The 17,150-nt window shown below is 36.3% G+C and overlaps 1 protein-coding gene across 1 annotated transcript in view; it reads left to right on the forward strand.

Moving 5' to 3' along the window:
- LOC150106920 (phosphatidylserine synthase-like) overlaps positions 1-17,150 on the forward strand; it is a 215,757-nt gene that overhangs the window by 65,029 nt on the left and 133,578 nt on the right. Inside the window, exon 3 of the mRNA XM_090392822.1 lies at positions 10,506-10,550. Within this exon, the coding sequence (XP_090248948.1) occupies positions 10,506-10,550 (45 nt within the window). The remainder of the gene's footprint in view (positions 1-10,505; positions 10,551-17,150) is intronic.

Below are 17,150 nucleotides of genomic sequence, written 5' to 3' on the forward strand. Positions count from 1 at the left end.
TCTGAGGGAGGACATTCGACGAAAGCGACCGGATCTGTGTTGCACAAAAAAACTGGATGCTCTACAACGACAATGCACCCTGTTGCCGAGCTCTCTTCACACGTGAGTTTCTTGCCAGAAACAATACTATCTCTCTTCTGCACCCACCCTACTTCAGGAAGAGGGCGAAGTCCACAGATTTGGCTCCTGCGGACTTCGCCCTCTTCCTGAAGATGAAGATCCAGCTCAAAGGTCGCTGTTTTGACACCATTGCAGAGATCCATTGCGAATCGCAGAAGCTGCTTGACACACTTCGAAAAGAAGCCTTCCAGGACATTTTCCAGAAGTGGAAGGAACACTGGGAGCGCTGTATTGCTATGCAAGGGAACTATTTTTTACTTCATGACATGATTTCATATTGCATGGTACTGTCATATCACATTGAGCAATGAAAAAATTGTCACAAATGTGGCTGCAACGAAATTCTTTATATAGAAGAACGAACAATTGCATAAATAAGGATAACAAAGTTTTTTTAATTAGTGTTGCAAATTTAAAAACTTGTGCCAACTGGTATCTCTTGAGAATGTATAAAAAGTACACAAAAAGCACATAAAAACAGATGATAACCCTGAGGAAGCACCTGTTGGATATAAGAAAAATTAGCTTGTATAAGTTTGCAGTGACTAATAAAAAAAATCCCTTGTTATCTTCATTTATTTCAGTTATAAAATTTTTTATGCATAAAATGATGTAGGTTAAAGGCAAACTGGAGATAAATTAGCATAGTTATGTAAAAAGTGATCTGAAAAAAATGCAGACAATCATTTTCATTTTATTTGAAACATTTTAATGTATCACCATTCTCTACACTAAAAGTACTTCAGAATGCATTGACATAATTGCTCAGGATTCACAAACCGTTTTCAGACTTACTAGCAAAATATCCTTGTTCTTTTGTTCTGCTATGACAGCTTTTTTTTTTGTCCAGCAATTCACAAAATACAGTAGTGAACAAATTAATCCAAACAAGCCAAATTTTTGTCAAATATTTGATTTTGGTTTGGTTTTTTGTTTCAGTCTACAATAATTTTGGTTGCAGTTTAAGTTTACTATTTTCGGTTTTGATTTTAGTTCACTATTCTGGCTGAGTGCTTCGTGTTTTAACTGTAAATTATCTCTATGGTTTTAATAGTTGACATTTGGAGTGTTTTATTCATTTTCTGTAGATATAAAGTGGATACATCTCCATGAAAGCATTCAAAAATATTTACTCTTTCTCAGCACACATCCATTATTCAAAGACAAATTGCCAATGAGTGTTGTATTGTACTGCTAATGTGATTTCAAAGATGTTTAGAGAAACATGTACCTTTACTCTTCACAGAAAAGGAAAATGTAGACAAAAAAGGAAAATTACACTTAAGATTGTTTATTAGTTAGGAAAAGCAAAATTAATCCAAGATTGTCTGCTGCAGACTTAAATAGAGACACTTAGCAGCTAATGGGATTAATGTTTCTGACATGACAGCCTGTCAAAGATTGTTGGAAGCAGGGGAAGCCTACAGACCAAAAAAAAAACAACTGTTGAATACAATAATTGGACCATTGAGAAGTGGAAGAAGGTCATGTTCTCAGATGAGAGCCATTTCTTTGTCCAAGGAGAGCGAGTACTTTGTGTTCACAAATCAGTGACTGAGAAGACTTCACCTGCCCACCTTCAAAAAGCTCCTGAACACCTATTTAAAAAGATGTTGTGGAGCTGTTTTACACATGTGACAGTCCAGGATCACTTGTGCCTGTTGAAAGTATGATGAAAAGTGACCAATACATAAAAATATTTAAGAAAAGAGTGGTCCCACAGATTCTGAAAGACAAAGAACTTTTTTTCCAATTGGATCTCTCTCCATGCCAATAAGAGATGCCTAGTTGTGAGGTCATATTTCCTCACTTGTAGCCATTGGCTAAGAAAGTGTTAAGGATATGGTTGAATTCAGTAGTTAGGTATCTATTATCCAAAGATTAATTTTGCCATGTTATTTAGGATTTTTATAATCCTATATTGTTGGAGGGTTGGAGGATGAATGTATCTACCTGTGTGTGTGTGGGGGGGGTCTGTAAATGGAGAATACCAGGGATCCTTTAACCTGGCATGTAATCAGAGTATCTAGGAATGGGAGACTGTTGTTGTTTTCCTTTTCCAAAGTAAACTGGATCTTGGGGTGTTGATTGTTTAGGTGTGTTGAGAAATTGTGGATTGTATCCAGGCAATGTGACCAAATGCAGAACACATCATCCACGTAGTGTAACCAGACAGTGGGTTTTTGTGAGGCAGAGTTTAAGGCTTTTTCTTCAAAGTCTCCATAAAGAAGTTGGCCATGGGTGGAGAGAGTGGAGAACTCTTGATGGCAGTCCCCTATATCTGTTTGTAGAATTTTTCCTTGCCAAACTAAGTGGCATGAGTTCATGGTGAACTGAAATAGGGCTGAGATATCGGGAGGAAATATGGCTTGAATGTGGTCTAAGTATCTTTCATTGGAACATTGGTGAATGAGGAGAATATAGGAAAGTATTAATTTTTTTTTTTTTTACTTAATATGCTAGTGTATGTTGTCATTTCCTGAAAATTTAAAAGCTACATGTAACCTATGTATAAGCTTATCTACAAGGATGCCAATCCAATTTGCTAGACTAATAACTAACCCCATCTGTTCTAGTTTGACTATCAACTTATGTGGTAATCTAGCAAATTCCTCTACAAGAATAAACATTCAAATTATTTACAGACACCACGCTCTCAGGCAATGCATTCCAATCATTTACAACTCTCCATGCAAAATCCTACTTCTTACTCTCTTTCTCACACCCTCCTTATATAGCTTCCAGGGATGATTTCTTGTTCTGTCCCCATCTCCCACCATTTTATGAAAAATGTTAGTCCTATAACAACCCCTTACCAACCTATACGTCTCTATTGTATTATCCTTTCTTCACACTGAATATTCCAGAGACCAGAAACTACCTTAGTCAATCGCCTCTGAACCCTTTTCAATCTCTCTTCATCCTGTTGAAAACCAGGTGACCAAATCTGAGCACAGTTGTCCATATGTGGCATAATCAAGGTCTTATGCAATGGAACAAGAATCTCCTTACTTCTACAAGTCATTGTCCTCTGTATCATTACCAGAATTCATTGTGTTGTCCTCACAATTTTGGCAATGTGTCCTCTAAATTTTAGATCCTTATCCTCCATCACTGTAAGATATCTAATTTCCTCCAGCTCCAACAATATATCACCAACTAGAGTAAATTCTACATCCCATTTTTGTTTCCCAAAATTTAAAACATTACATTTTGCAATAGTGAACTGGCATCCCCACTCCCATGCCCATTCACTTAGCCTATTCAAGTCTTCTTGTTATGCCACAACATCTGCTCTGCTCCTCATAGTTCTACCCAACTTTGCATCATTGGCAAACAACTGAATATCCCCAATCAAATCTTCCCAGTATCGTTGACATTCAGGTTAAACAACAATAGCCCTAACACGGACCCCCAAGGCATACCAATAGTGATTTTTCCTCTTTTGGGATATTTCTCCTCCATACACAACTTGCTGATACCTATCAGATTGCCAATTCAATTCACTAGGCTAATAACTAACCCCGTCTGCTCTAGTTTGACTCTCAACTTATGTGGTAATCTATAAAATTCCTCTACAAAATCTAAGTGTAATACTGTGTATCCATCTTCCTCGTCCAATGCAGTTGTCAACTTATTTTAATAAGTACAGTAGTGAACAAGTTAATCCAAACACTCTGCCAATGTAGAATACATTTTTCTTATTTCTGCATCTCGAAACCATACTTTTATAATGGATTGTATTACATTATCCTTTGTATCACAATTTCATTTTCCAAGTCTTTTTTTCACTATGACCCACAAATTTTCTATTGAGTTAATTTCAAGAGAGTTACCTAGCCACTGAAGCAATTGGACGTTGTGATTTTCGAGGAACTTTTTCACTTTTGTTGAAGTGTGGCATGGGCAAGATCCTGTTGGAAGATAAGTTCTTTGTCTTTCAGAATCTGTGGGGCCACTCTTTTCTCCAATATTTTTAAGTATTGTTCACTGTCAGCATGCACAAGTGATCCTGGACCATCATGTTAAAACAACCCCAGAAAATCTTTTTAGCTTGGTGTTTATAGGAGCTTGTTTAAGGTGGGAGGGAGAAGTCTTCTCACCAGCTTGTTTGCAAACATAGGGTTCTCGCTCTCCTTGGATAAAAGAAATGGCTCTCATATGAGAATATGACCTTCTTTCACTTTTCAACATTCCAATCATTTTACACTTTTGCCCAGTGGAGCCTCTTTTTCTGCATAGCCTTCAACAGTTGTTTCTTTTTTTTTTTTGGTCTATAGCCAGCCCTCCCTGCTTTCAACAATCTTCGATGGCCTGTCTTGTCAGCAACATTAATCCCACTAGCTGCCAAGTGTCTCTATTTAAGTCTACAGCAGGCAGTCGTGGTTTCATTTTGCTTTTCCTAACTAATAAACAATCTTGAGTAAGTATAGTTTTCTTTTTTTGCAAACATTTTCCTTTTCTGTCAAGAGTAAAGGTACCTTGTTGAGAGGCTTATATGCTGGTTAAACATGATAACTAATATTTAAGGAATTGACAGCGTATACTAGAAATATAAATTAAATAAACTTTAATATATACTTTCCGGTATTTCGGCAAACGTCACATTGCCATCTTCTTGGGAACTTAATACAAAGGCACGTGCACACAAGTACTACATAACAGCAAATGAGAACTGAAGCTAGGAAGCTAATGTTTTCCTAAAGTCCTGGTGGTGCCCCCTGGCGGGCTATATTGGTGGTTCTTGGCCTTTGGGCTGAAGTTCTTCTGATAATTGTTTCCCAAATTTGGGGCAGTCTCATGCATCCAAATTTGTTGAGGTTGGGCATGTTCCTAAGGGCTGAGGCTGATTCCATGAATAGTCTTTCATACTTGAACTTGCTGCGGTGTATGACGGTGTATGGTCTGCAAGCCCAGAGTGACTGTACTGGTGAAATCGGATGTAATCCTTGTGTTCTGAGATTCTGATATTTGCTGTCCTGCCTGTTTGGCCAAAGTAAGACAATTTACAGCTGCAAGGGACCTGGTACACACCAGGTAGGTCTAGGGGAAGTGGTTGGTCTTTAGTGGAGCGGATAAGGGATGCCAATTTTCTATGTGGTCTATAACAAGTGGTTAAGTCGTGTTTTCTTAAGATTTTGTTGATTTTTTCAGAGGTGCCTCGGATGTAGGGAATGGTGATGGAGAAAGCTCTCATCACTCCTATCTCAGTATCTCCCATAATGCAAAGCACATCTCTTCGGATATGTGTAATGCTATGCATTAAGGCATAGCATTACACATATCCGCATAGATGGCATAGATGACCTCTCATTGCTTCTGCCTGTGTATCTCCACTACTGGGCCTGGCTCCCGCTGATGAGACCTCAATGAAGGTCGAAACCGGTATGGGTAGTGGCCCTTGCCTTAATGCATAGCATTACACATATCCGCAAGGAGATGTGCTTTGCATTATGGGAGATACTGAGATAGGAGTGATGAGATCTTTCTCCACCTTTGCAACGAGTTACCTGGTGTTGCACTACCTTACCCCAGTCCTGAAGATACTTTCAGGCGCAAACTTTGTTTGCTCACACTTGGATAAAGGATTAAACTAAACTTATTATAGTCTAACCAAGTGAAAAATAAACTCTCAACATCTTTCTCTGAATCCGGAGTAATTTAATAATAAGGTTGCACACCCTTTGGCAACTCCTATAGGTTAGGATGACCTCTCATTGCTTCTGCCTGTGTATCTCCACTACTGGGCCTGGCTCCCACTGACGAGACCTCAATAAAGGTCGAAACCGGTATGGGTAGTGGCCCTTGCCTTAATGCATAGCATTACACATATCCGCAAGGAGATGTGCTTTGCATTATGGGAGATACTGAGATAGGAGTGATGAGAGCTTTCTCCACCTTTGCAACGAGTTGCCTGGTGTTGCACTACCTTACCCCAGTCCTGAAGATACTTTCAGGTGCAAACTTTGTTTGCTCACACTTGGATAAAGGATTAAACTAAACTTATTGTAAGCAGATTACTAAAACATGACCTCCCTTTAGCAGTTCCATGCTGTCTATCAAAGATGTAAAAAGGTAAGTCAAAGGAAATGATTGTCTTGTTTGGCACAAATGATTTGAGAAGTCAGAAGTATTCTATAAGGGACTATGTAAAGGGATTGTTAGAAGAGGCAAAATGAAAAAGTGAGAAGGTGCGGATTGGGAGTCTCCTACCACGCTGTGATAGAGGCGAACAGAGAAGGAGGAGGACATTGCTAGCTGCTGAGTTTATACATAAGTTGTGCAGAAGGAATGATGTAAGATCTGTGGTCTGTGTCTGAAGGAAAGAAGGATGTATACAGTGCTGATGGACTCCATCTAAATGTTTTGGTGTTAGATGTCTAGAGAGAGCTTTGTTCACTGAGCATACTGAAATGCAAATTCACGAAAACTTAAGCAATTATGGTGGAAGCAAGGGAGTTTGTGTGAAGGCACCCATGAGGCAAGTGTGAGAATGACCAAGTGCTGAATCTGGTCTCTCAAGCAAAAGTATTGAATAGGTATTTACTTAAGGAAGTGAAGATGGGTTGGCACCTAAAGGGATGCTGCAGTTTCTATATACTAATGCCAGGAAGTATCAGGAGGTGGGCTTTCATTAGTGCATCCTCGCCAAACGTTATAGGCATTAGTGAGACTTGGTTAACAGCAGATAATGTATATACGGGGATAGAATGTGAAGGATTTAGCTTTTTAAGGTAAGATATAGAAGATAGGATGGCAGAAGTAGGGGATACTACTGATGATAGTGGATGAATTGCAGTCAAAAAGAATAGGACATAGGCAGAATGGTGGCTGTTCATTTGAAGTAGTCTGGTGTGAGATTAAGGCCAGTAAGACAAAATATACAGTTGGTTGTTGCTATAGGCTAGGGAGTTCCATGGATGATCTGGAAAACAGTGCATAGGCAATAAAACTTGAGCTTTTTCTTGGTTTTATTCATTGACCAGATATTTGTAAATGATATACATGAATTGTCAACAAGTTTCACCAGCTGTTCTGTCTAGCTTCTTCAGGACAAGTATAACAGTACACATTAATTTTTACTAGTAAAAAAGAAGAATGGAGTAACACAGTCAAATAAATTAAAACTGATGCGTAACATCATAAGCATAGAATGTGGTGTATCAGCCATTGTTTATTGAGCGCGTTATATCGTTTTTAGCAAAATGAAATTCTGGTAAGCTGAGTGAACTTATTAGGCTTTTCCAGATGTCTTTCAGAATCATTCCTTGATTTCTGTTTAGATTTTCTCCAGAGCGGAGTACTACCGCGGCTTCTTTGAAGTTTCTACATCGAAAATCTTCTTCTATATAAGGCATGGAGCTGTTATCCTGATCGATGGTGTGGTTAAAGATCGAGAAGTAATGGTCTAATCCTGAAGTATCTGTTCTGTTGTTGTTCACGTCCCCTATATGTTATTTTTTTCGAATTTCCAGGCTTCTTGATCTTTGGCCTATAATTTAATCCACAGGAACATGGAATGTTGTATACACCTGCGTATTTGAAGAAGGCATTAATGACCTTTGGAGATCTTAAAATGTGGCGTATTGTATTGATAGGTTTGAGAGCAACTCTGATGTTGAAAAGCTTAAGGAGTGTGGCTATTTTTGTTGACACTGAGCCTGCATAAGGGATGATGATGCACGATGTATATTGTGCGACAGGAGGTTGCTGCTGTGGAGGGTTTCTATGAAGAATCTTTTTGATTATATTTCTTGAGGGTTTGAGATATGAGAGTGAGTTCATCAAGGAGATCTTTTTCTTCTGAGATAATATTGGTCGCTCTATTTTTAAGCATATGTATTATGCTGAGTTTTTGCGCAATATGGTGAGATGATTTGAAGTGCAGGTAACTTCTCCAGTGTCTGTTGATTTTCAAATGAATAAAACCAAGAAAAAGCTCAAGTTTTAATGTTTTAGTGACGAAATACGAAACAAAAATGAAAAGTGCATGGGCAAATTAGTACAATGAGTACAGGTCGAGTGATTATTATGGGGGACTTCAACAATGGAGATATAGACTGGAAGGAAGAAAGATCACATGGCAGGACAGAAATGGAATTTATACACCTACTGAGAGATAATTACTTGAGGAAGCATGTGATGGAGGGGACTAGGGGTATGAGAGTATTGGACCTGGTCATAGTATCAGAAGAGCTATCCATAACCAAGGTGGCCACATTGCCTCCGATTGGTGAAAGTGACCATGCGGTCTTGACTCGGGAGATTGTACAATATATGGAATATTCTGCCAAGAAAGGGATATATGTGAAATTACAAGGCAGGTGATTATGACAAGCTTAGGAAGAAACTTAAATCTGGGCCATAGCATAAAGTACTGCAGGATAAGGATGTTAGTAGTGCATGGGATATAGCTAACGATCATCTAGAGGAAGCAGTATTAAATTGTATACTTACGGTAAGGAATATTAATCAGCTAGGAGTTAGATGGCTGAGTAATATCATTAAGCATGAACTGCAGAAAAACAAAATGCTGTCGAGGATATATATATATATAAAGAGAAAGATGACTAGCAAACTCACAAACAGTATAAGGCTTGGGTAAGAAAAGTGACCAGCATGGCAAGGAAGGCAAAATCAGATTATGAGAAGAATCTAGCCGAGCAGACTAAAGGAAATCCCAAAGAGTTTTTTCGTTATGTGGCAAGTAATGACTGTGGAAGATTAACCTTAATGAGTGATGGTGGTCACGAGGTGACAGAAGCAGATAAAATAGTCGAGTTACTGAATAATTACTTTAACATATGTGACAGGCATTAATGTGGGGATAGAGGTGGATGAATTGGAGGTTCTTAGGATATTGCAGAATCTCAATGTAAATACAGTTGTGGAATTAGATGGGATATCAGCTAGGGTTTTGTGGGAATGTGCAAAGTAACTGGCAATGCCCTTGACTACACTCTTTAAGTAACCCTCCTTTTGCCTTTTCTTTGTACTCAGTTGAGTATTACCACTAATATTATGCTGCCTCCATAATGTCTTCTTTCTTTGTATTGCATGCTTAATCTTTTCATTCATCACTTTCACACTTACCTTATTTAACCTTTTGAACTTTGGAATACATTTAGACATTGCTTCTACTAGATAGTTATTAAACCTAAGGATGAATACTATTTCTGAAGATTACAGCTGCGAATTCAGACAAATCAGCTTGTGGCAATTTGTGTAACTGATGGTTTCAAGTAGAAAGTGGGTATACATTCATATGAATGACATGCAAAGGAGTCACGTGGTACCACTCAACAGGATACAAGGCAAAAGGCTGAACTAAGCATATTGTATTTGAAGGAAGCTCTTTTCGTGAAGGAATAAAGTTGCAAATTTGCATGTCTTGTAATATTTCAAAGACATCATCTAGATGATTTCACCCTGGGAAGAATTATTGGAAAGCTTCAAGAAGGCTGCAGAATTACTGATATTGCCAGAGAGTTTGGAATCTCACTTCATTTTGCATCCAGTCTCTGGGCAGCATGTCAAACCAATGGAATGTGTTCCAGATGTTTGCTAAGAGGTCTGCCTTGCTTGACCATCAAGCACGAAGACAGATTTTTGGTAGTTATAACAGCAAAATGTAATCGATGCACCATGGCAGGTCACCTTGCAAGTCTGCTCTGTTTAAGCAAACACAGGTACATGGATAACTTTTAACAATTTATCCAATTGATGTGTTGTTTAAAAGTAGTCTGAAGATTATATTTATTTAGTACCTTAGCTCTCTTGTCATATCTACCTCAGATATATTGGTGTGTTCAAAAGCTGGAGAGGGGAGATGGGGACATGTAGTAATTTTACATGTTTTAAAGGGGATGTTCACATTGTCTAAAAAGTGTAGCAAATACTGTGTCATTAGAATAACTAATCTGGTCGTGTGCGCGTGCGTGCATGCATACTTTCTGTAAACAGAGCAAGATAATAAGCCATTTGAATAAAATCTGATTCATGTGTCCAAGTAAAGAGAAGAATATTTAATTCTTTTTCTGTGATGAAGTATTCTAGGATCTAGTTGTTTAAATGCATATAGTCACCTCCATGCTTAAATTTAATCGATGTTGTTAGGGATTTATCAAAAACAGAATTGAGGATTCTTAATGTTATGGCTAACTTAAGACTACTTGAACTGACCCAGACTTTAATCAGAAGTGAATCTCGGTTTATTTTTTAATGTTAGTTATATTCTTTAGCTCTTCATGACTAGTGTTTAAATAATAAAATAATGCATTACTATATCATCAGAGCATATTATTTTCAATAAAGAATTAGTGTATTTTATAAAAAGTACTCTAATTAAATTATATCTTTATAATGCTCATTTTGCATTCTTGCAGGTCCATTTACAAGACCACACCCAGCAGTATGGAGAATGGTCTTTGGTATGTTTGCACTATTTAAAATGCTATTTTGCATCAATTTCATGCAAGTATATATTGAAAATTAAAATATCGATGTACCATCATGTTTGTTATATTATTAGTAATTTGTGGAGTTAATTATAAATTATAAATAATTATATTAATTATAATAATAATTTGTTATGCTCTATTTAATAATGATTTAATATGTTATTATCATAAGTGTATTTCAATTATAGATGTTAAACATCTAATAATTGTAGTAAAATTGTTGGTATATGGAATAAAATAGTAACATTATTATATATTTTGAGTAATCACTGTTATTTACCTTTCCAGTATAAGTCTAATGGTTTGTTAGCCAAGGTTTGTTTGACTTGTTAAAACCTAATTTTATATGCTGAGGTAGTGAGTTTTGTATTTCTCTGTCAGATGTAATGTATTATAGAAGTTTTTGCAAGGAAGAAGAGCTCTTGTGTTACTAGAATAATCCTTACCACTTTTATTTAAGACCAACTGTGACAGCCTTGCCTGAAAACTACAAAATTCTTCTCATCACAGATGGACTTTAATTGAGATAATTTTCCAACTGCTGTTATTACTTATAGTACATTAGTATTAGTGCTACAGAATGGGCTTTGGGTTAGATAAACCAGAAACCTTACTCTTGGTGATCCACCTTGAAACTTTTTGAAATAATTTCTCTAATAAGTAGAATGATGGTCTCACACTAGGAGATGAAATTCATTTACCACCTTCAAGACATTAAAAAAAAACACACTTGTTCTTTATTGAACAGGCTGTAGATTCAAATCCAGGTTTTCAACCAACAGCCTGGTAGGAAGAACAGGTATACTAATCATGTGGGCAACCAGATCAGGTCAGAAATTAGTACAGTTTTGTTGTAAAAAACTGTTGAAGATTGTAGATGAAGGTGCATGCATTTATGGAAATAAAGTTAGAGATGTTTATGTTTACTGTATATGAGTCTATTACATGATGCACTCTGTATGTTTTTTTTTTGCGCATTTTATAGCTGCTTTTATATAAATTTTAATGGGAAAAAAAAGTATTCTTAAACATATATGAAAAAAAATCATATAAGCAATAAATATTACATATTTCCATGTGAGCAAATCATCTGTGAATGATTGAGCTTTTTACAGCCAGATGCTAATTTAACAGCTTTCTGGTGAGGGATTTTTACTAAATGCTAAATGGGAAATGCCATGCAAAATAAATAATGCCCACCAGTTTTGTTTCATACTAATATAATATTTAATTGTGGTTTAGTGAAAAGTATAGGTGCCTGAGTATTTACATCAGTCCAGAAATCATGCTGGCATGAAGTCAGGAAGGGACTTGCTTCCTTTAAACCAGAAACCAACTTTTCTTGATTAAAATCAAAAATGGTTAGCTTATCTTTACATGCTATATTTTCTCTCCTTTTGAAGGATATTAACAAAGAATAGAAAATTAATTTTTATTTTAAATATCCTATCTTATGGGATTGCATAAGAGTCGAGGCTAAATAACTGGAACAAGTACATCTCTACATCACCTTTGAGGAATACAGAAACTGATTGGGACTTCTGACCTATTCTCATCTTTACATAGTGTGCTTCTTAGTAGGTATCCACTGGGTATTGAATGAATGGGGATGGACTGACAGTTTAGAACTTAGCAGATCAAATTGTACTCTATTGGCTTAAACCACAAATACAACATGACAAGAATCCATGGAAGGAGTAGTGATAGCATTCAACACAAAATACGAAGATGAACTTCTTGATTGGAATGCAGTTTCGTGTAGAGTTATGTGAGCAGACTTCAAAATGGGGAAATAGAGAATGAAATTTATCTGTGCCTATGGTTCCACAGAAGGTTCTCTAAAGAAGTGGAAGAATTTTTTGAGTCATTAGAGCAGAGCAGCTGACAAAAAAGTGGTCCTTCTTGGAAAAAAATAAAGTGGTCCTTCTTGGAGATCTAAACAGCAGAGTAGGAAATGAATCCCACCAGGTATAGGAACATTTTGGGAAAATTTGGAGAAAAGGACAAGGCTAATAATAATGACAAGTGTCTGCTGGACTTCTTCTCAGGACATGGACTAGTCATTACTAATGTAGTCATTACTAAAGCCATGTTATAACTAATGCTGTGCATGATGTCACAAGGAGAGAAGACAAAAAAAATAAGAAAAGCCTTATTGACTCTGTCATTGTTGGTAATGATATCTTCATGCTAGTTCAGGATACAAAAGTGTAAAGAGGATTTAAATTGTAAGTAACCATCATTTAGCCCTAAATAGTATAAAAAAAAAGAATATCACATTGCAAAGAACAGTATGTAAGAAAGTTTTAAAAAGAATTAAAGTTGAGCAGCTTTTACAGGTAAACTGTACAAACATTATTGAAGAAAAAATGAAACAGCTCAAAAACAAGAACCAAACCATGGAGTATCAGCAGCAGACTGAAGTAAACATTGATTGATTCAGTGATGGAGGCATGTGAGGAAGTATCTGCAAGGATAGAAAAATAAGAATACCATGGTGAACACAAGAAGATAAAGAAGTACTCCTGGAAAAGAAGAAAGCATACCAAAAGTTTCTTGAAAATAAGGTGGCAGATTTCCTAAAAGAATACAGAGAAAACTGTAAAAGAGCTAAACTATGTGCAAAAGTAGCTAAACAAAAGTCATGAGAGGACTTTGGAAAGAATATAGAAGATAAATGTCAGGAAGGTGACAAAATGCTCTGGAGGCTATTGAAAAATGTTAGGAATTGAGAAAGAGTACTGTAAAAGGAATAAAATATAATAAATGACATGAAAACTGAAGATAAGGGTATCCTAGATGTCTCGAGTAATTATTTTGAAAAACCATTAAACAAGCATTAACAGAACAGTAGCAGAAAATTTTCAAGAGGAATGCAAACAGAAGTACATATCAATACTTGAAATAGAAAAAGCCATCAAAAACTTGAAATATGGAAAGGCAGCTGGAATAGATGATATTTGACCAGAAATATTCAAATATGAATGTATAAAAGTTTTCCAATGGCTACTGCATAGTTCAGGAGACCTGGTTAGAGGGTTGATTTCCTGATGATTGGAGTAGAGCTCTCATACTACCCATATATAAAAAAGGGAATAAAGTTGAATACCAGAATTACATAGGAATTTCTCTACTAAATGTTCCAAGTAAGATTTATGCAAGCATTCTTGAAAAAAAGGCTGTGATGAGGCTTTCCCAACAGTCAGCCCGACAGTCAAGAATATCCATTCAAAGCCAATAGGTGGCTTAATTGTAGGACTTTAGGTCTCCCTGTATCTCTCCAGTTTCTTCTTTGTTACTGAAGTGTGATTTTTACCTGAATACACATTTGTTTAATACCAGTGTATTAATCCCTGAAGATGCCCATTTAACTTCAGCAAAATATAGGAAGTAATAATTAAATAGATTTAGTTATTATCTAGTTTATGTTAACCTCTTTAAACAACACGATGCTGAAATTAATAATAATGTAAACTTAATCATGTAGTGCTGTCAGAGAAGCCTGAGCACCACTTTGAGGGTACATGGAAATTGAGGATCCTCATTTTCATTAAACCTTTTAGTATCACTTAAAGATGCAGAAGATTCATTATTAATCTTGATGTTATTGGAGTAAGAGAATTAATCCTGTATCACAGACAGAGATCATAACTTTTTGTTTTTCCCCTCCCAGTGGCTCAGATTTTTCCTTCGAGAAAACTACACACTTTTCACAGGTTGGTTTGTGGGTTTTATTGGTGGAAAAATTGGAGTCACTGGTGCAGGGGTGGTGGGACTTCATGCATGAATGTTATTATTTCATTATATTTCTCTTATTACTTTTTAGAGTGGTGTGATTGAAGATGACAAATGTTGAATAATAAAGTCAATTGCATCCTGTGGCTTGCTGAATTCAAGTCCATAACAGCAGTAAGAATAAAATTCTCTACCATTATAACAAGGAGGCTCTCCACAGAAATTTAATTAATAACTGGATGAAATCAAAGAAACTGGATCAGTTCATGACAAACCCAGATCAGGGAGGCATTCATCAAGGAAAGCGAATGTAGTCAGAATCAAAAGGGCATTTGATAAGCGTCCCAAGAAATCATTCGACGTGCTGCTGCTGACTTAAATATACCAAAAACCACAGTGCATAGAATTCTAACTAGACAACTCCATTAACATGCTTACAAAATTACGACTGTTCAAATGCTACAAGAAGAGGGTTATCATGCAGGGGTGGTGGATTTCTGTCAACTGATGAAGACACAAATGGAAAATGACATAGATGCTATTAACATGTTGACTTTTTTAGATGAAGCACATTCGACATAAGTGGGATAGTTAACTGTCACAATTGCCACATTTGGGGTACAGAGAAGGCCTCAGGAAATGTGGTAACAAGAAAGAGACTCACCAAAAGTTAATGTGTGGCACGTGGTTAGAAAGTGTTGCATTATCGGGCCATTCTTTTTCAATGAGTCCACTGTCAGGGGTGAATCTTATTTAGCAATGCTACAGAATTTTTTTTATTCCCAAATTAAAGAGATTAAATCCTATGAATAAAACCATTTGCCAACAGGATGGGACACCCAGTCACTATGCAACACAGGTACAAAAGTTTCTGGATGACACTTTCACAGACAGGTGGATTGGTAGAGGAGGTGGTCACCTGGCCTGACTCCATTAGACTTTTTCTTATGGGGTCACATCAAAACAGTCATGTATGATTCAAAACCTGCTTCTCTTGATGACCTTAAGACTAAAATTACAAATGCAATCAATGCAGTCACTGCTCAGCAACTACTAAACATTTTCCGGAACTTCGAAAATTGCCTAGTGACATGCATCTCACAAGATGGTGATCATATATGTTGAGCACTAATAAGAAACAAATCATTGTAGATAAAACTTAATTACATACTCTTTAAGCTATTATATACTATAAATCTGTAACTTTTATAATGTTGGACCTATTTAAAGTTTAAAACTGCACTAAGAATTATGGGATGCCCTGTATGTTGATATTTTAATATAAGGACATAGATTTGGAAGGAGGAAATAGTACATATGATTAACTCAAGGAACCAGGTTATACTAGCATAACTGAGTAATAATTACCTTTGACAGAATGATGAGTAGACTCAAAGTTTAAAATATGGCATATCATGAGGTGACCACTTGGCTTCTAGTTAGAGAGAGAGAGAGAGACCATGCATTTCTGGCCTGGGCAGTGGCTAGGCATGTGAAAGTTTAATTTAGGAGTGTATGTAAAACAACAGAAAAGGCAACTGCATTAAAAACAGTATTGAGGAGCGTGTTTCAGAAGAAACATGATGTATACATGACAGTATAAAGCATAGATTAGAAGAATGACAGGCATTGTAAATCAAGAAGGCAAAAACATATAATGAGAAGAAATTATATGACCAGGTCAGATGAAATCCAAGAGATTCTCTCTTTGGGTAACAAGTAAAAGGAGAGATGATTATGTCAGAATAATGGATCTAGATATCTCAACAGCGTCATGTGAAAGAAGAATATGAACATAAGTAAAGAAACAAAAATAAGAATCTACAAATGAGTGATCGGATCTATCTTCCCAATATCTATTGCTTCTTTTGTTTTCTTTTAATTTTAGATTTTGGATCGCAGTTTGTCTTTTTCTAATTTACTAATATAATTATCCTGACTTTTTCTGTGAAGTTTTCTTGTCTATCTTTTTGCTATTGCTGTTTTTTCTCTTATATTCTACTAGGGGACTCCGCTCCTCTGGTGCCCCCCCCCCCCCCCCGAGTTCCGAGTTCCTGGCTTCTAGGCCGGTTCTCCTTGAATTCTGATGACTCGAATTTTGAAGACTCGATCCCCCTCGAGTTCCAGGCTGGTAGGCCGGTTCTCCTTGAATTCTGATGACTTGAAAGGGGGGTTCCACCCCCTGGCTTATAATCAGTATAATCAGCGCCAAATTTTTCTCTTCTTCTTCTATATCTTCTTTCCATTCTTGGCATGCATTCTTTTTTTTTCTGTTTGTAGTAAGAGATTTATTTTATACACTTTTCATTGTCATTTGATTTCTCTTCGTTTCCCAGTTTAGTGGCATTGTTATATTTCTGATTTGCTGATTTATTATTGGTTATCAAGTAATCAATTATTGATTGATTATCTCTAGCTAACCATATACATTTATGAGCATCTTTATGTCTCAAGCAACTATTCATAATTTTTAAGTTATTGTAAGATGCAAATTCTATTAATCTTTTTCCATTTTCATTAAGACAGTTTTCTCCTCAGTTACTCATCACAGATGGTATTGATTTGTTACCTATTCTTCCATTTATGTCACCTGCTTTTAATATAAAATCATTTGAGTTTTTTTTATGTAATATATCCTGTAATGAATTATTAAATTCTCCACTTTCTTTGTCTTCACCTACTACTGAGGCATATGCTTCTATAATTGTTAGATGACCTCTTTTTTCTTGTTTCTAATAATCTTTCACTCCAGTAGCTGTAATTTTGTATATTTTCTTTCCAGTCTTATCAATAATCATTAATCCAGATCTGGCTTTCCCTTCTCTTCCAACTCTA

Source organism: Typopeltis vanoorti, chromosome 5 (assembly GCF_054136105.1).
Source record: "Typopeltis vanoorti isolate ZY-2024b chromosome 5, IOZ_Tvanoo_1.0, whole genome shotgun sequence".
Taxonomy (NCBI): Eukaryota; Metazoa; Arthropoda; class Arachnida; order Uropygi; family Thelyphonidae; genus Typopeltis; species Typopeltis vanoorti.